Here is a 20,261-nt window from a genome sequence, read left to right on the forward strand (position 1 = left end):
AAAGCGATTGCATTACAAATTTACTTGTTTTTTGGTGTAACTTTAAAGCCACATTTCCACATAATCTGACTACGATCACTTTTATCTAAGAAAAGCAGTTCCAAGAAAAACAGATCAGCTGACCTGAAACGACTGAAGGGATATGACCAACTGGCATTCAGGGAAGCCCTGGTGCAACAGCTGGTTGGTATTGAAGAAGTTGACCCAGTTCCTATCAGGGGGAAGCAACCCAAGTTACCAAAAAATGCCTGGAATGGAGCCTCTCACCTCCCAATTATTGAAAGCAGTCGTGGTAGATGTAGTGTGTGTATATCATCTGGTGTCGAATCTCACTCCAATGTAAAATGTGAGACGTGATGTGATGTTGTTCTATGTCTTACCAAAGAGAGAAACTGCTTTTATTTGTATCCTACCTTGGATTACCAAGGACACAGATAAATGATTGACCTCAGTAATGTATTTCATAGCTCCTGTAAGCTGCTTATGAACATTTGTCGTGGCCATGGCAACGCTATGCTGCTTTGCTATTGAAGGTTTTGGGAGACAGTGCCTATAAGAATATGTAGATATTGACATTTCTGTCCAGTGTTTTGTTAGAACTGGCATAACTGCCGTTCTGTGTGAAAGAAATCAAAAGATTGCTAGTGTCTGTACACCTATTTATTGTCATGTTATTCACACTGGAAAAAGTTGAAGTTTCAATGTGCTTGCTGACAAGCCCTGGGCACTCAGAGAGCCAAGAAATACTTGCTTATGTCTTGCTCAAAGAACCTTGTGAAAAATAAAAGTCTCCCTTCATGTACCTTTGTTGCTTTTTTATGACAAAAAATGGATTTTTTTTTACTTTCAATCTCAGTAAGGACATTTTCACAGGCCATAACCTTTTTCAAAAACAACTTTATTGAACAGTACATTTTCACAGCTTTAACCCATACCGCACCGTGCTGGCCAAAACCGGCCGTGATTTTGGCCATCCACGCGCTCGGTCCACGTTGGGGTCCTACCCATCCCTAGAAGAGATTTTTTGTCCCCTATTGTTCTCATTGCCTTCAGAAAGGACTGACCAATCAGAATCCACTTACTGCGCATATATTTTTAGGTCTTAGGGGGGCCCAGACAAAAGAGCTTTTTGTCTTTACGAAGCGGTGTCCAATTTCAATGTTTTTTTTCCTCGTGGGCCGCGCGGCCAAATTTTTAGTTGCCGATTTTTGCGTTTTCTAAGGGAAAACACATCTTTTGGAAATGGTAAATCAAAAGAAGAACTGCTGATGCACCAGTCAATGTAAATCCCCGGCCCCCCCAACCCGGGCAATGCGGGGACTTTAGCGGGGACAAAGTTAACGTTTGACAATCAACAGTGCCCCGGTACACGGGGTTTTGGATGAGATTTGCTTCTTCGGTATCTGGACCGGGGAATATTTTTTGCAGGAGGAGTGGAGTCTCTCGTAAGAGACTGGGACCGACCTAGAAGACTACAAAATGGCGGAAAGAAACGTGAGTAATCTGTTGACATTCGAAATCTTGTTTTATCCTTATTTCGTGCTTGCCATCCTTCTCTTAATTGCCAAAAATATTACTTACGAAAGTAACACGATTGTTTTTATGTAAATCCTTTCGGTATTTCCGGCCTTCGATGTGGGCTTTTTATAAATATGTATGAGTCTGGTTGCCATGTGATCTGCCGTTCTCTGTTTTTATTTGCTTGGTTGATCGTGCATTCACACAAAACTGATGACAAATACCTTATACTTTTTACTGCAGGCCCTCGTAGAGTTTGGTGAAAGTAAAAAAATCCTTCCAGTAGCTGGAATAACTCTCAGCGAGGCTTTACCACCAATACAACATGCATTTGATATACCGGTAGGATGTGACATTTTGGTGCAGCAATACGATCGCGAATGGGACGATTTTATCGATTTAGAGACTACTGCAGTTATAAACAACAGAGCAAAGCTTCGGTTGCTGAAAAAGGTATTAAGACTGTTATGAATTGTTTTGCTTTTATACATCACTGAGCTTTATAATATATGAAACCTTTTGTATTTAATATATTTCCATTTTGAACTTTTTACAGGAAGGCCGTTCTGAAGATAGCTTATTATGCACCAGTCAATGTAAACCCCCGCAAGAAACAGGTCGGTTATTATTCAAATTAATATGGATTCAATTATATTTAATATCTAAAACATTTGTTTTATAATTTTGCCTATATATAAATTCCTATTTAAAAGTAGGAGGAGGTATTTGGTTCTTTATAATTTGTTTAATACTTGACTTGTTGATTTTTTTTCTGTAGGTCCTAAAGTGCTTTCTTCCAATTTTGCTGGTGAAACATCTGACAAAGGTACAGATATATAAAAAAAAATTGATATCCATCTGGCCCCAGGTGGATGTTAAAATTTATAGCCATGCTGAATAATTATCTATCCACCCAATTATGTATTTCCTATCTACAAACACTTTATATCCACTGGATTGGAACAGGTGATCTGAAGCCTGTTTTATAAAATAAGGCTCAAGGGATGTAAAACTCTGTTAATAATAATAGAATTGGGGGTTTTCTTTTTTGTCACAAAACTACATGTACATTGGGGTGGGGGGGGGGGGGGGCTTAGTAATATTTTACTACTTTTCATGCCTTTTCTGTGTAAACCTGAAAGTTGCTTTTTAATAGGTGCACTTTCAAAACAAAGAACAACAACCAGCAACGTTGTTTCCGAGAGTGGTATGTACACATTAAAATAAGAGAAATATTATTTAGTAAGTAGTAGTAAAAATACGAGCTGGAGATCTGTATGGGCGTTTACTATTGTGAGCCAAAGGCGACCCACTGTAAATGCCCATACAGATCGAACGCAAATATTTCATCGTACTTGTGAAGTGAAACAATGAGTAGAGATGTGTATGGAAAGTTAATGAATACTAATCAGCTGAGCAGATGTTTGTATCAAAAGTTAATTCTACTGTTCAATAATCATCAACCAAGTTGATTTGTATTGGGGTTTACTCAAATGACTCAAATACTGCCTACATTGTATTTATTGGACATACCTGTTATGAATTTTACAGGGTTCGCACACGCCTTGAAAGTCCTTGAAAGTCCTTGAATTTCAAAATAAAAATTCAAGGCCTTAAAAGTCCTTGAAAATTGCAGTCAGTCCTGGAAAGTCCTTGAAATCGGTAGCTAATTTCATCCATCCTAGATTCTAGAGTGCCTACTATGAAAATATATGCTATTTGCAGAACAGTAGCAACAATAAAAACGATCATTACACCTCTTCGAACCTCCATCAAGCGCCCCACGCACATTGAATACATTTTCCTCTTCTTGGTTGTATCCATTGCTCTGATTGGTTCAATATCTGCAACGCTAAGAGCCAATGAAATGTTTTGTACTATTCGCTCTTTCCATGAAAAGCCATGTGCTTCGAGTGCTTCGTTGTTTGCGTGGGAGTTGTTTATTTGCATGTTGTTTCACGAGTAAACGATTTACAACAATGGGCAAGTGTGTTTTCAGCGACTTGTGGCTTCAGAACCCACTGTACAAAGAGTGGCTACAAGAAGTCAAAGGTGACAAACACAAGGCACGATGCATCGTGTGCATGAAGGATGTTGACATTTCGAGCATGGGAGAGTTGGCGCTTACAAGTCAAAACGAAAAGAAGGCATTTAGAAGCTGATGTTGATTGTCTTGTCAAATCGGCAGATGAGTTTGCACAGAAAGCAGAAGATATTGGTAGACTTGAGTGGATTACAAAGTCAAATAGTTTGAGGAGAACTGCAAAAGAAAAGGAGACGACTCGCAAAGACCTTGAGGCCAAAATTGCTAATGTTGTGGATGAACTAAAAAAGACATAGACTTTTACCTCTCTGGTTGGCACACTTTCTACCTTGAGCAGCGGATTATCGCTTGATTTTGTAGTGTGTGGAGTCCTTGAAAAATGGAAAATGTGTCCTTGAAAGTCCTTAAAAAGTCCTTGAATTTTTACTCCAAAAAAGTGTACGAACCCTGATTTTACAAGTTTAGATACAGTTTGCAAATTTTGAAATGTTTATAGTGATCGATGTGTTGTAGTTCTCATGCAAAGATGTAATCTTGTTATTATATATTGTTTTATAGGTGGCCAAAGAACAATATGCATCCAGGGGAGTCAGCTATCACTTGGTCCTGCCGCAAAGGTGCGAAACAATGGAACCATGACTTATTATTATTATTATTATTATTATTAATGCCTTTTACCATTCTTTGGTATTATTGTAGTTGAATGCAGTGGCATACATACTTATTTTGGATAATTTGGGTTGAGAAAAATTTGTTTTAAAAGTGGTTTGAAGTATACAATCAGGGTACATAATCAATGGTGATATGAAATGAGCCTTAGTTTGGCCACCAGCATATGTCCCTCATTTATTTATCACAATTCTCCTTCCATGTTAGCGAAATAGTAAGGTTTATGGTTTATGTACATTGCAGATTCAAAGCAATTCTACAGTTGAAGTCACATTACAAGTAGATCCTGAAAAGCTGAGAGAGGAAAGTGCAATTTACAAGAATCTAGAACCTGGTTGTTTCTTGTATGCGTACCGTAAATCATTAAATGAGGCTGCTTATGAGCTGGCTGTTGAAAATCCACGTTTACTATCTAAAAAGGGAGAATTGCAAGCATTGGCAAAGAAGAAAGTTGATAGTGATGGTTATCTATATAAAAAGAAAAAGTCCAGGGCAATTGATTTATCCCCCAATGAGCTGCTTCCTGTGCCATCCAAAGTAACTCCATCCTTGCGCTCAAAAAGGATCGGTGAAGTAGAAGAAGACCTGAAAGAAATAAAAATGGAAATGACTTTGATCGAAAGATCAAGAGTTAAAGCTAGAAATGTTGACAATGATGAAAGAGCAAGGCGCCTAACCCAAGAGATGACCCCATTGAGAGAAAGAAAGCGAAAATTAGAAGACGAGCTTACATTATTGCAGAAAAAGGAAGCAAAGTCACTCCTGCAGAAGAAAAAGAGAGATAACAAAGAGCAAAGTAAAGAAGAGGGTCAACCACAAGCCAGTCCACAAATCACAATTGACAAGTTGCTGAGTAGAAAAGCAAAAGAAGACTTGCAACAGAAAGACGGCAGTGACAAGGTAGAAGCTTCAAGTGAATGTGATGTAACTGACGTTGATCGTGCTGTTCAAGCCCAAGGCGCAGATAAGTCAAGTCCTGAATCCCAAAACGAACACATTACAACTTCACGCCGATTTAAGTGTGTCATTGAGAAATGGGTGACTCCGCTGGATTTTGTTGCCTGAAGGCTCTCTTTATTCCTTTGGGTATTCACTTCGGCAGCTGCGAAATTAGCTCGTTTTTACTCGGTTGAGAAAAGGTGAGAACTTTGCAGGAGGACCAACATGCGAATTCAAAAGACAGGAACAATTGTCTAATTAAGCAGCCTTGAGCCGCGAAGTTGCGAGAGTATTCCTTTGTTCTTGTTATCAATAGGAACTGCGCGGAATCACTGCAGACGTTTGATGGTTTTAAGTTCTTCGCAAAATACTTTAAGCTGTTATTTATATCAGTGAACGAAGAGTCTTTTGAGAGCTTTAAAAAGAGATCCTAAACGTGGTGTTTTGATCACTGTAAGCCGAGTTTCGATATTTTTCACCAAGCAGTGCTTAGAGCGGCGAAGTTATTATGCTTAATTAAATTTGTGCATGGCATCATCTTCCCAACGCGTGGAAATCAATACCATCTGTTTAATGATAACTTTTTTTTACGAAAACGCTAAAAAATTGATTTGTATTCCCTAAAGAAAGCACCTTAGGAGCTATGAATGAGTCAAAAGAGTTCCAATTGTAATTCCCTGTAAGCAAACTGGTATTTGATGTTGTGCGCTTTGTTTGTTACGAGTGAAGACGTGGTCGATCGTAATTAAGTTTATGTTTCTAAAATACTTGCTTCTAGCGAAGAGATTCCAAAATATCAGACCAAAAAAGGAAGAAACAAAAGGGAAACTCAGCGTGGAAGTCGCATTCTGATTATACTTAGTGATGCATTGACAAACAATAACATCAGCTCTTTGGCCTATGTAGGCACGCGCTCTTTTCAGTTGACCTTATTTACATTTTATATTCAGCGATGCTCTAACTTTTAGCTGAAAAGCGAGAATCTATTATAGATCGCTGTCATTAAAGATGACAGATAAACAAATCGGCAAATCCATGTATCCGTTTAGCGAACGAAACTTGTTTATTACAGTAATTATTCGTTAGTTTGCAGGACGGGAAGTTGTTTTTCTCGATACTCTCGATACTGGAGCGGCGCGTTGTGAGTCGATGTGTTCAAGGTGACTCATTTCTCTAGCCTCCCCAGGGAGCTTCCACAGGCCAGCAGAAAACTCTAAAACAAAAGATAAAATATCTCACCTACTTCAAAGGCTTTGCGATCTTCGGAAACATGCTCTATTGTCGGAAATTGTTCGACAAAAGAGAGAACAATAGCTTGAATATATGAATACTTAACGACCCCAAAATTTGGGGTACACACTTAAATCGGCGTGAAGTTGTAATGGTCCGACTTGCCACAACAGAAAAGCTGTCAAGAAAATACTTTTTTATAGATGAAAGCAGTAGGCCAAAGGATGAGACATTCAAACACTATCAAAGACAAACAAGGAACAATTTGACTGACAATTTTAAAGAGGAAAGTGGACTTTACATATCCCAATTAAATGGCATTTCTCTGGATCAGTTCATTTCTTTTAGATCTGAGTTGTGTCGTAATAGTCACAGAAGTGACTGCAAAGAATGTTCTTTGTTGATAAACGTTTCTGTTGATATTTTGCATGGTGGAGTATGTGAAGTTTCCAAACTGTATAAAAAACATTTTACCTCAACCTACCGCTCATCAAATGCCGTACGACGATTCATGCAGCTGCCAGTTGTGGTTTTTAGAGTTGGTCAGAAAATTGGCATGCAAAAATTGTATGTTGTTGAGAAGGAACAGGGTATCGATTACAAAAAGGTAGCCACCTTGATTGAGAAGTTTACATTGCAGCCGAACTTGGAAGTTGGAGGAATTGGAAGAGATATTTTAATTGCTCTGTGTAAGTTAGCGTCAACAGAGAGTGACAGGAAACTTATAAAATTTGCTGCGTGTGAAGCAAGTAACTGTTCAAACAAAAAAGCTGAAAACAGGTTTGGCATACAAAATATCTCCAAGTTAAAGGAATAAGTAAAGAATGCTTTAGAAATATCACAAAATATAAGAAAGGAAGTTGCAGACCTTGCTATGGTAAGAGAGAAATCCGTTCTTCGTTGTCTTGGTTTGTATGAGCCCCGTGAGAGTGATTCAAGTGACAGTGACGTTGAGTGCGAAGCAGAAACTTTAGGAAAATCTGAAGATGAAATTCAATGGGTCAGTGATAATGAAAGCAACAGTGAGTTAGACTCAACTGATGAAGTTTTGAGAGAGGCTGAAGAATCTGAAATGTCACTCAATGAAGACCCAAGTAAAAACAACAAACCAGAAAAAAGTGCTAGACAGAAGCACATGGACCCAGATGAAGGACTGAATAAACAACCCCACATATTTTCTCCAAACCATGACCATTTAATGCTTATGCTTAGAGACAATCAATTGAATTGGTTTGCATTTGTCGAAGAGTTGAGACTCTTGATGCGGCAGTACACTAGTGAAGTTGTCAACCAAGTTCTTCTTGATTTCAGTGAAAATCTGTTGTCAATGGACTTAGATGATGATGAGCATGAGCGTGTGGAAATATCAAGACAGGCACATTTAAATAGTGAGAGGGTAGCTGTTGAAAATGAAACGGGGTTAACCGACTCAGAAAGTGATGACCCAGAGGACTGGGTGGGCCTTAATTTGCAGTCTGAAAAAGGTAAACAAGTTTTGTTAAAGCAGCGAGAAATCATCAAGAGAATGGCCAAGAGAAAGGAGGCAAAAGAAATTGCTGAAATGAATCTTCTGAAGCGGAAAGTACCTAACAGGGTGGGTTCAATATTACGAAGGTTCCCCAACATTGGAAAAGACATTGAAGAGTTTGTGTCCAGTAAGAGGTGTGGGGCAGATTCATGGCGAAGAACTGGAGTGACAACCTTCGATGGGAACAGAAAAAGAGGCCCAAAAGCATCATTTCGTTCAATTCAAGAACATTTACAAACAAAATACGACGCCAAGATTGGGTATGGCACAATTGTACAGCTATGTGTTGTACGCAACAAACGAAAGTTATCATCGAAGAGGTACAAGGGTGTGGCAAAGGTAACGTGTCGCCGAGCAAGAAAGGGCTTCAATTTCAAATTTAACCCAGATGCACATTACAGCTGTGCCATGTACAAGATTCTTGACAAATTGCAGTTAACTCATGGGCATGACAAGCTACTATTAAATAGAGACGACCAAGCAGGGTTTCGACTTGACACAACCTACACACACTGCCAGCACAAAGGACTGTATTCTGAAGCTCAAGAGGTCACAACGCGTACAGATTTTGTGAATAAGTACTCCTCTGTGCTACAAACGTCCTCGTATCTCTTTATGGAAACTCTTACAAATGAAGAAAGAGCTGCTGGTTTGGTGAAGGACCATTTTTCCTTAAAAAGAACCCATCGCAACATGCTGCTGATTTTAAGTTTCTTAAAGCAACACAAGAGTTTAAAGATTACCTATCTGGGAAGCCTGTTGATTGCATCCGGGTTGATGGTGCCACAGATGAGCGACCTTCTATTCAAGAGGTTCAGTTTCTTTGGACAGAGGTTCATCTAGTTGAAGAGAAGATATGTACTTGTCTTACAGCACGAAACAGTGGAGGAAGTTTCTTAAACCGAGTTGAGTTGGTCAATGGTTGCATTGCAAGGGCACATAGTAATGCCTTCATCCCCTCCACACTGAATGGATCGAATTTCAACAAAGATGGCCTGAATGAAGAAAAACTGAAAGAAAATTTGGAAGCAGCCACAGAAGTATATATTGATAGGGTACAAGATGCACCATTCGGAAATACAATTATCAAGTTTTTCATGGGTGCTCAATGTTGAGAATGCCAGATATTTAGAGGAGAGAAGAGAAAAATTGTTAATTTTTTTACATGGTTCTAAAAAAGCAAAGCAAGAACTACAAAAGACAGAACCAGTACTTTACAAGTATTTTGAAGAGATATGGCAAGTTAGGAACAATCACTTAGTTAAAGGGCTTCCAGAACAGTATGTGTTCTTTCTATACGCGTGCTACAAGCCTAACTGCTTTCACCCAGTGTGCAAAAAAGGCATCCCTCCTACAGAACCAAAGTGGTATGATGGTGGTCCCACTCTTCGTTGTCTACCAATGCCTATGAAGGACCCAAACCGGCCTTGGGGTGGGCACTGCAAAGACTGTGAGAGCTGTGCGGGGCACTACTTGTCAGCTGAGGATTCCATTGCTCTTTGACTACAAATGCAACCAGAGACAGTGTCATGGAACCTCCTTCTGTTGTGTTGAAAAGAGAGTTTTCTAAACTTACCAAAACAGTGGATGCAGATAACATAAGTGATGTTGAAATTACAAGGTGTGCCAAGGAAACTTTATTGACTTCAAAGGAAGTGAAAATGTGGTTTAGTCACCTGGCGGAAGTAAGTAAACGCAGGAAGATGGGAGCAAAAAAGGCTGCAGCAACACGACAAGCAAAAAATGGTAATTATATAATTTGAATTATAGTATCTATGAACTGAAATGTTCCTTTTAGATACTAGTGCTGGGGTCAATTTCAAAACCCTTTTACAAGTGTGATTAACAAGTGTAGCCATTGTTTCAGAGGTTGAAAACAATAGCTATACTTGTAAATTACATGTACAGGTGTAAAAGTTTTATTAAATTGATCAATGGACATTATAATTTTTTCCCTTGCATTGCAGCAGCACAGCAGAAAACAACTGGATTTTGTCCCTGTGGCCAATCCGATGATGACTTCATGATCGCATGTGATCATGAAAAGTGCAAGTATCAGTGGTTTCATTATGTTTGTGTGGCTCTTGATGTTATTCCTGATGGTGACTGGTATTGCCCTGAATGTGCTGGTAGGCAGATACTTGCTCATGCTTTTTCAGTATCTTTAGGTAGACGTGCAGGCACTGTTAACAGGGAAAGGGGAGGGTGGGAAAACACTACCCAATTTTAAGGTCAATTTTTGTTTTGTCTTGCAAATTCAATCCAGTCTCAATAGAAGTGGCGAATATGCAAACAAACACAGTGACCATGTACATTAACAGAGCTGCTTTTCACAGTGTTAATATAAATTTTAATCTTTTGTCATAGGTGGCGAAGTTCCCTGGAAGAGACAATGAAATGCTGCATGAGAGATATCAAATGAAAGTCTGTTTATTTTTGTGACCAAACGCTGCATGAGAGATATCAAATAGAAGTCTGTTTATTTTTGTGACCAAACGCTGCATGAGAGATATCAAATAAAAGTCTGTTTATTGTTGTGACCAAGTTGACTATCTTTTGAGTGTTTTTGCTGTGGCCATCATGAAGGAGTATAAAACAACGCAATGATTTTCCTTTGGGAAAAAAAGTTTAAGTTTTGTGCAAATGTATTTTTTTCATGTTTTACTCGTGCAACATGGTTGCAGCGAGAACACTCCATATGACTTTTTTAAACGTAAACTTTCCCTGGTAGGCGGGGACAATCGAGGGCATTTGCATGAAAATATCGCCCCGGGGGCGGGAACATTTACTTACTTTCTCCAGCCTATTAGTCCAAGTCCCCGCCTTTGCCCGGGTTGGGGGGGGGGGGCGGGGATTTACATTGACTGGTGCATAAGGAATACTCGACAGTTTCGACAGCGAAAATCCGAGAAATAACGGTGAAGAAATTGCGCCTTGCGCTCAAATTGTTGTTTTATACAGGCGAAGAGCAAGCGGACAGGTCAAATCATTATTCAGCCCACGGACTTTCTGCGAAAATTTAGAGTACTTCTGGGAATTCAACAGCCAAAAAATTACACGTTTGATTGTGAATTTGTACTGAAATACTATTCTAATTGACCGATTCTTTGTACTCTGAACAGTTTTTGCTAAATATTTGAAAAACGTACCCCGCACGGGTCGATAAATTCGCTTCAAATTGGAGTTGTTGTTCCTTCAAATCGCTTGCGCGTCACTCGTCTCGCATTTATAATTATACGCGTTTCTTTCTAAGGCGTAAACAAAGACTTTTCTGAATAAATTTTTCATTTAGGAAAGCTTTCTGTGCGTTTTTCTTTCTATTTTCATTGAGGAAGCGTGACAACTGTGTAATCTTGCGTAAACAAACACATGCTCTCGAGACAGATCAGATTTCATCCATGTGACGCGCGGATCAAATTTCATCGTAATTTCGGAAATTTTTACCTTCAAGTTTGTTTCTTGGAAAATTTTGAATTGGCAACTAGTGTATTTTATTCCATAAGTAATTTTAACTATCTTAGACTAAAGGGGTGTTGTTTTTTTTCCCCTGTAAGTTATGTATTTTTACTGCACATGGGGTAGGAAATAACCACTTTGCCAATTTTGCTGAATTTTGAAAAACCTCTGGAAACGGCTGGTGCGTAATGGGTTAAAATGACATGTAGCTTCATAGGATTAAATGGTTAATAAATATTGTACAATTTTTTTATAATTTTCTCATTCAGCGTCAACAAAATTTCTGAAATTCTGGCCATCAGAAGAGTTAATATTACCAACCTTAGAAGCATGAAAGAAAGAAAGAGGAATTCAGCTCTGGCATAAATATATTCAGAAGATGTCTCAAAGTGATCACCCCATTAACTTCCTTAAGCCGAGAACAGCAACTAGTGGTCATAGTTACAACCTGTGGCAACCCGGCGGCACAATAGAAATGATAGGGACTTTAAGATCCAGGACGGGACGGCTCTGAGACGCCACCAGAAGTAAAATATCCAGGCATGGTACATAGTGCGCTTGCCCAAGGTGTTCTATCAGTGGCGCCAGGTCGCGCCGAGAACGTCATTTGGCAAAGTTTGGCGTTGTGCACAGAACGTGAGTATAAAATCCTTTTTTTTGTCCATGAAAGTAATACTTTGTCTCCCTTAAACCTCTCAGGGTCTCAGTAGAGATTTACTTAAAATCTTGGTCCTAGATTGCAGTCAATTTGGAAGGCAAAGATATTTTTCATCATATATTCACAGGTAAACAGCTAGTTGAATTCCTGGATCGAAGTATGTCATCCAAGCCTAAACCTCCCAGGTAAAAATGTCAGCTTCATTTATGTCTATTTGAGTCGGTTGAACAAATCGTCGTATTTTTAAATGTGTTATGTTTGGGAAAGGATATAGGAATATTTGGCGGTCACTAAACGTGTTTTCATTCAGTCAAAGTTTTGAAGGTAAGCTTATACTCTTGTTATTTTATTTTTAGCTCGGTGTTGTTTTGGTCTAACTAACATGACGTGTTTTTGTGCCGAGAAGTGGTAAATTTAAACCCTTTTACGTCCAAGAAAGGATCCACTCGAAGAAGCGGGATGTGGGAAGAGATAGCTCAAATTTTAAACGAATGTACCGTACTGAGATTCAGCGTTGACAAGCGATCAGTGCGCGACCACATGGGAATTCTCGTAAACAAGCATAAAAGGAAAGTCAGAGCCGAGGAGAATGCATCCTGTATAGCGCCCGACAAGCCAAGCGAACTAGAAAATCTTTTAGACACTATCATCGCTTTAGAAGAAAGTCTAGAAGCCGAATCACAAGAGCAGAGAAAAGGCAGAAGATGCGAGATTAAAGGCGATGGAAAAGCTGTCTGAGACTAGGAAAAGATTAAGTGAGGGCGAAGAGGAAAAAGCCAAACGACAGCGAAGAAGTGGAAGTGATGCTATGGAATTTTTAGCAGATAGGGCTAAGATGAATTATGAACTTAAACAAGAGTTTAAAATGATGAAAGAACAGCAAGAAGCAATGGCCAAACAGCAGCAACAAACACAACAATAACAAACAGAAATGTTTAGGTCATGCAACAGCAACAACAACAGAGCCAACAACAGCTGCTTAACACTCAAATGATGATCATGCAACAACAACAAGAACAATCAAGGGTAATGATGGCTTTATTAGAGAAATTAGCCAGTAAGTGATCTATGGATTTGTGTCGCAGTCAGGTTTTGCAGCATATTTTGCTGCACTGCATATCATTCCCACAAAATAACCAAGACGGTAACTGTACTTTACTGTTATGTACCGGTCAAATCCAAGCTTAAATGTTCCCCTTGCAGTGTCTGATCTAGAGCCCGCCATTGCGGGATTGGCGCAGTTTGAGCAAAAATGTCCACTTCAAATTCGTTGCCTGGGTCATTTTGGCGCACTACAAATTTTGTGGATGCAAGGAATTTGTGATTTCTCCTTGTTCAAAATCTTTTGAAAGCAATATCCCGTTTAAAATTTGGGGAGAATACAAAAACGAGAACCCAAATGTGGAGAATCCTATTCAAGTCTGACATAAACAAAATGGCCGTCATACTCCAGGTCCCTGGAAACTAGTATAAGTAATCGCTATAGGGGGTTTAATTCATTGAAACCCACATGCTTGTGAAGTGGTGACTGATCGAGCTAAATGAGGTCATGTCAAAACAAAGAAAGATTTCAGCATTTTTTGGCCAAGGTCAACCAGAAAACGCAGAAACTGATGAAGCTGAGCCTGGAAAAGATCAGGTGAGTGAACCAAAAGCTAAAGTTGCAAAGCGAAACTTTCAAGATACCTGGCTTAAAAAATACAAGTACGATCCATTGAAGGGTATGTTCTGTTCGTGTTGCCAACAATCAGGTAAATCCAATCCTTTCACCAGTGGTTGCATAAACTATAGGACTTCAACACTAGTTCGCCATGTTGAAAGTCAAGACCACCGAAATGCTCTTCAAGAGATCAAAATGGCCAAAATACATTTGTTAATGAATAAACTTGCTCTTCTCTATAAACAGAAGTTGTACATTTATTTTGATGATAACAATACTGTATGAAAGTGATGCTGTACCCAGATTTGTTTTTCATATTAAATAGAATACAAATTTACTGTCCCTTAAAAAACTGAAATGTCCTCCTGAAAATTGTTGACTGGGACACATTGTCCCCCTCGATGGAAATCCTTGATCAGACACTGCCCTTGCATAAAAGAGCAAAAAAATTCCAATAAAAATAAATTATGGTCACTTAATTAAAATTCTAGGTGTGGGGGAATTTGATCACCTGAAACGGACATAGGATGGGGCATTTGAATGGCTTTTAGTCTCTGGGAGGGGCATTTAAACACTTAATAACCCTAAAGTTCAAATGCCCAGGGAGGATGATTAACCTCTGATTTGACCGGTACATTGAAGTAGCATAAGCCTACACTTCAAACTACACAGCATCAACATTTTGTTGGCTTGTGGATAAAAATGTTTAAAAAATACACTACCTAATTTGCATGCCCACGAGATACAAATGGCATAAAACCGCCTGTTGCATTATATTTTTTTTTTAGGAGACTTGTATGTTAGCAACTGTTGGTGTATTGTTTAAACAATTTTGTTTTCTTTTTTTTTTTGCTAGAAAAGTTGAAATTTGGTTGTCACCAGCAGCCAGGAAAAGTTGACTGATGTTGAATATGTACACAATATTATTGTTGCCAGTTCAGTTTCAAGTGACAAGTGTCTTGTTCTATTACCTGAGGGATTTTCCTTGTACCTCTGTTCTCTGTACAAGGAAGAGGCCTACGTTCCAGCCCATCCGTTGTGTTTTTACATTTCAAACCAGTCCACAAAAAGTTAATTAGATATTATTTTAAGGGTACTTATTTGTGTTTACATATATGAGCAAAAACTATATATGTTTAAACTCCTTATATCTATCCCTATCACTGGTTATTCTTGGCAAAGAAAAACATACAGGAAACTTTACTAACCCAAGCTAAATAGAATACAACATGTTCCAGTCCAAGAGTCTGGAATTCTCAAGGGCTTGAAGGTTAATCACATTTTTATGGAAATTCTTGCACAGAACCCTCTTAAAGAAGGATTTTTGTCACAGGAATTATATATAAAGAAAACTTGTATTATTCTCACGAACAGTCCACTGTGACAAAGCCCTGTTAAATAAAATAGTCATTTAATGAAGGTGGATTTAGTCCAAAAAAATCAGCTGTTGTGTTTGAATAGAGACAAGTCAAAGCATTCCTTAAAATAGAACATACAATGTACATTTTCCCTACTTGACTAAGTTTAATCTTCAATTTTTTTTTTAAATCTAAAAATTTGAAGTAGTTTACAGTATCTCCAAATAACCATTCAACTGATGAGCGAACAGCACTCATGGACTCATTAAAAATCTCCATATCTCTTGTTAGAATGCCAGCTCTGAAAGGTGCCTGCAAGTGAACTCTGAGTGGGTATGCTGGATCCCCATATAAACACATTGCTCTACCAGTAGGGTCAAATGCAAAGTTTTGTAAATCATCGCACAGTTGGGAGACTGCCAGCATTCTTGCATCGTGCATTCTGCCCTCTACAAGCAGGAAAGAAGGCAACGGTTCCACTCTTAAAACAAGTTAAGGATATGTATTTCATCATTAATGTTCACTAAAATCAAGCCATGTAGGCTTCGCGTATAACAAGCAGGTAGAGTATCTGGCGTGAAAACAAGAAATTGAATAGGCTATTATTAATTATGAAAAAGAATTTCACCAAAAAAAAAGGCAAAAGTAAGAGGCAAGTAAAACGAAAGAAAAATACAAAAATAAAAAAACATGCAGATGAAGGGAAAAAAGGTTGCTTTGTGAATGGGAAAAAATCTGGGGCTTACCTACAGGAACATAGATATTAGCAATCAGTCCATTTGGAAGCTTGACCGCCTGGAACTTAAGCGCATGCACGCGCTTGTGGCCATTATAAACAATTCCCTGGTATGATATCGGCCGACTAATGGGCCGCACAGTTCCGTCTATAAAGCCAAAACAGTTATCAAGGGCTGCTCCTTTAGTGTGGACCGCATCTACATACGTAGCGATTAAAGGTGGGTTTGAAATACCATGGTTCCACTGTGTAACCTTGTGCCCGTGAGTATTATATATCCAGTCTGTCACCTGGTTGCTGATCATACTGAGCTCTGGCACCGATCCTGCAAAGATTGGCATCATGTTGGGATAGCGGTATGGATATGCGAACCTCTTTAGCACGATACAGAGGCCTTCAGTTCCATCGCAGGTTGTTCCATAAGAGCACTTGAAGATCGGCGGAATTCTTAAGGCTTCGACAAGTAACGCGATATCCCTTTTATCAACGCAAAAATCAGCTTTGCATTCGGCAGAGTTTTTGTTTTTGAGAGAAAATTTCTCGTATCCAAAGTGCTGAAATGGAAGATTTTGTGGAGCATACGCCTCGTAAAGCACTAAAAATTCTTTCTCGTCTTTAATTTCTTTCGCCAAGCAAGGCAGCAGTAATTCTTGAATTTTTTGGAAGGAAGCCATTTGTTTGTTTCTTCATCCAAACCTTTGTACAGATCAATGTACTGATATTGACCTCATTGCGTCGCAAATCTTAACTTAAATTTCTCGCGCTTACAACGCCGTCCTCGTTCCAGGCTTTTGCCCGGTCACCGTGTCCTAACAGCCGTCGCGTCCGGGATCTTAAGGTCCCTAATATTTACGCTGATAGGAGTTGTTGCTGGACCTAGTGTTCAGGTTCCTTTATTTCATTGGCTAGTAAATATGTGAATGGTTATTTAAGATATTTTCATTGTTCCTATAGTAGTGGTAGTTTAATTATTCATTGATTGTAAATTTATAGCCCTTTAATTCAGTTGATTCTGCAATGTGGCAAATCAACGGTATATTTATTTATTTAGCATACAGGTATTGTAATGTCATTTGCATAATTAAGAAATTTCGGTTGGGGTGGATTTGGAAAATGTCATCATCGCTGTTTTTCGCTTTTTTCGACGTCATACACGTAATCTACAAATCGTGGTGTAGGCGCAAGAGGAAATTGAGATTTCTTTTATCATGAAAGCAACGCAATTAAAGTATTGGAGCCACTATTTGTTGGCAGATCAACCAACGGCATAGGTTTTTTGTGGGTCATTCCACGGCCGCAACACTGGTTTGATACTTTACTGGTCGGGTTCTGATGGTATGGAAGGAATAGTAAATTTAAACGGAGGGACATTCGACATTTTAAGTAAGAAATAAATCTTTAGTTCACAGATTTGTGAAGACCGATTTCAAGAGGTGTAAATACAGGGCAAAATTGGCGGGAACATTCCCTTAATTGAGGAATTTGAAGAAGTTGCCGCCATTTTCCTGATTCGTCCTCTCATTGGCTGATGGAGAGTTAGATCAATCAAATGATAAATCATACTTTCAAAGATGATTTAGAACTAGATTTAACCCATAACGCACCGTGCCGGCCAAAACCGGCCGTGATTTTGGGCTCATCTGCGCGCACTCCACGATTTGAGCCTACCTCCCCTAGAAGGGAATTTTTTGTCCCCTATTGTTCTCATTGTCTTCAGAAAGGACTGACCAATCAGAATCCACTTACTGCGCATATATTTTTAGGTCTTAGGGGGCCCAGACAAAAGAGCTTTTTGTTTTTACGAAGCGGTGTCCAATTTCAATTTTTGTTGCCTCATGGGCCGCACGGCTAAATTTTTAGTCGCCAATTTTCGTGTTTTCACACCTTTTCGAAATGGTAAATCGAAAGAACTGCTAAGGAATACTCGACAGTTTTGACTGCGAAAATCCGAGAAATAACGGTGAAGAAATTGCGCTTCGAGTATGAATTGTTGTTTTATCCAGGTGAGGAGCGAGCGGACAGGTCAAATCATTATTCAGGCCACAGACTTTCTGCGAAAATTTAGAGTACTTCTGGGAATTCAACAGCCAAAAAATTACAGGTTTGATTGTGAATTTGTACTGAAATACTATTCTAATTGACCGATCGATTCTTTGTACTCTGAAAAGTTTTAGCGAAATATTTGATAAAACGTGCCCTGCACGGGTGGATAAATTCGCTTCGAATTGGAGTTGTTGTTCCTTCAAATCGCTTGCGCGTCGTTCGTCTCGCATTTATAATTATACGAGTTTCTTTCTAAGGCGTAAACAAAGACTTTTCTGAATAAATTTTTCATTTAGGAAAGCTTTCTGTGTTTCTTTCTATTTTCTTTGAGAAAACGTGACAACTGTGTAATCTTGCGTAAACAAACACATGCTCTCGAGACGGATCAGATTTCATCCATGTGACGCGCGGATCAAATTACATCGAAATTTCGGAAATTTTTACCTTCAAGTTTGTTTTTTGGAAAATTTTGAATTGGCAACTAGTGTATTTTATTCCATAATTAGTAATTTTAACTATCTTAGACTAAAGGGGTGTTGTTTTTTTTCCCCTGTAAGTTATGTATTTCACTGCACATGGGGTAGGAAATAACCACTTTGCCAATTTTGCTGAATTTTGGAAAACCTCTGGAAACGGCTGGTGCGTAATGGGTTAATGTCTTTGAACTCTGCCGCAAAAGCATCAATTTTCATCAGGGTCTCCAAACAGCTATTTTAGAGGTCACAAACATATTTCGCTAAATCAGGATTTAGCTGTCTAGTGTGACCTCAGCCCATGTGGTGTAGGGCCTACGACTGTGGTGCATTCTGGGTCAAATGTCAATACTTTGTTAACGTTTTTAAAAGAGGTGACGAGTGAAACGTTCATTGGGCAATATAAGGGGAAGAAGGCTGCTGTAGACACTTCTTGCTGGCTGCACAAGGCTTTGACAATAAGCGTCCAGCGAACTGGTCAATCTGAAAGGTACGTGTTAGGGACTGAATACAGATTGTTTCATCAATTAAATCACCTTGAGCATTTCTTAACCTTGTTCGTTTGCACTGTCGGTTTTCTAATAGTAAGGCTTATTTTTTTAATTGCGATTTTCAATATGACAACAGTTATCTTGGCATTTGTACTGGATATTTGGAACTTCGTCTTCACCTTGGTGTGAAACCATTTGTTGTCTTTGATGGTTTTCCCCTTCCCGCAAAGATCAACGCACAAGAGGAACGTAAATGGTACATGTAACTAGAGAAACTAGAATACATACATTCGCTCATAGTTTGGTCTAGATGTCATATTTGCAAACATTTTAAAACCGAAAGCCGCTCACCTGATAGCAGCTGAGGTGTTACAATTTTGATCTTCGATTTCTCGCATGATATTCACTTTATCTTACCCTGGAATTCTCCTTAACTCTTAAGTTAGAAAGCGAGAGTAAATTTTGATGAAAAGCATAGCCTTGGAAAGAGAGGGGAAAAGAGAACAGGCGTGGAAATTGAAAGGACAGGCTGTCGGAGTGAGCTACGAGCATATTGCTGGTTTTATCAAGGTAAACGTGAGAAATTAGCAGGTTAATTCATGGCCGTGACATATGTAAGCTTAAATATTGGAGCATGAAACCGGCGCTCAATTTTTACCTTTTTAGCTTATTGTGTTGAGGTTTTTAAGCTTACAGTAGCTTCTCTTTTCGAAGGTCTGTGTTCAGAAGGGATTACCTTATATTGTTGCTCCATACGAAGCGGGGCCCAGCTGGCATTTCTTGTCACAAGGATATGTTGACTTTGCAATAACAGAAGAATCAGACCTTCTTGTCTACGGCTGTAAGGAGGTAAAGCTTATCTTCTTTGCAAAATGATTTCACTCTCACAATTTGTCACTGTTCAGTTCTTAATGGGTGAAAAGAATGAGTAAACGTTCCGACTTGTTCCTAAATATTAACTTTAAATTTCGGCTCAAGGTACATCAGTCTTTCATGATCACAAAGTGTACGTGAAATTAGAAAGCCTATTTATTAAATATTTCAAATTAGGAGAGACAATGTTTACTTCGAGCTATAGTTGTAATATTTTCCTTTCTTTTATTTAATATTTAACTTTTGTTTCATTTAAACACTAGGTAGTATTTAAACTTCAGATGAATGGGAAGGGGGACGTGATCCAATTGGAAAAAGCACTTGCCTACCATCAGCTGACATATGACCAGTTTATTTCAATGTGTGTGGCAGCCGGATGTGACTACTTGAAGAACATCACGACAATTGACATTCACAAGGCCAAACAGTTAGGCAAGGAAGACAATTTTCTTGATGAGCTTCAAAAACATAAAATTTGCTCCAGCCAATTACAGAGAAGCGTTTTTACAAGCAAGGAGTGTCTTTCTGCACCAGCTGGTTTACCATACTGAAGCACAGAGGGTACAACCTCTTCGTGAGTGGGAG

The 20,261-nt window shown here is 38.9% G+C and overlaps 4 protein-coding genes and 1 pseudogene across 4 annotated transcripts; 4 read left to right on the top strand and 1 right to left on the bottom strand.

Annotated features, from left to right (window-relative positions):
• The first annotated feature begins 1,268 nt into the window (after nt 1-1,268).
• On the top strand, nt 1,269-5,296 carry LOC146481133 (uncharacterized). The gene is made up of 7 exons (XM_085108978.1): nt 1,269-1,494; nt 1,762-1,971; nt 2,075-2,135; nt 2,297-2,344; nt 2,675-2,725; nt 4,121-4,179; nt 4,475-5,296. Exons 1-7 carry the CDS (start codon nt 1,480-1,482, stop codon nt 5,294-5,296), a joined length of 1,266 nt encoding a protein of 421 aa, XP_084965104.1. The 5' UTR covers nt 1,269-1,479.
• Nucleotides 5,297-9,431: 4,135 nt separating this feature from the next.
• LOC146481134 (uncharacterized) lies at nt 9,432-10,669 on the top strand. The gene is made up of 3 exons (XM_085108833.1): nt 9,432-9,674; nt 9,896-10,057; nt 10,296-10,669. Exons 1-3 carry the CDS (start codon nt 9,458-9,460, stop codon nt 10,322-10,324), a joined length of 408 nt encoding a protein of 135 aa, XP_084964959.1. The 5' UTR covers nt 9,432-9,457; the 3' UTR covers nt 10,325-10,669.
• Nucleotides 10,670-12,201: 1,532 nt separating this feature from the next.
• LOC146481135 (uncharacterized) lies at nt 12,202-14,798 on the top strand (annotated as a pseudogene).
• Nucleotides 14,799-14,935: 137 nt separating this feature from the next.
• On the bottom strand, nt 14,936-17,619 carry LOC146481136 (uncharacterized). The gene is made up of 2 exons (XM_085108836.1): nt 15,807-17,619; nt 14,936-15,509 (listed from the first exon to the last, which is right to left on the bottom strand). Exons 1-2 carry the CDS (start codon nt 16,468-16,470, stop codon nt 15,097-15,099), a joined length of 1,077 nt encoding a protein of 358 aa, XP_084964962.1. The 5' UTR covers nt 16,471-17,619; the 3' UTR covers nt 14,936-15,096.
• Nucleotides 17,620-18,638: 1,019 nt separating this feature from the next.
• On the top strand, nt 18,639-20,261 carry LOC146481137 (exonuclease 1-like). Its single transcript, XM_085108830.1, has 4 exons — nt 18,639-19,059; nt 19,250-19,373; nt 19,518-19,652; nt 19,940-20,261. Exons 2-4 carry the CDS (start codon nt 19,269-19,271, stop codon nt 20,225-20,227), a joined length of 528 nt encoding a protein of 175 aa, XP_084964956.1. The 5' UTR covers nt 18,639-19,059; nt 19,250-19,268; the 3' UTR covers nt 20,228-20,261.

This window comes from Pavona decussata, unplaced genomic scaffold (genome assembly GCF_977016875.1).
Source record: "Pavona decussata unplaced genomic scaffold, jaPavDecu1.1 SCAFFOLD_51, whole genome shotgun sequence".
Taxonomy (NCBI): domain Eukaryota; kingdom Metazoa; phylum Cnidaria; class Anthozoa; order Scleractinia; family Agariciidae; genus Pavona; species Pavona decussata.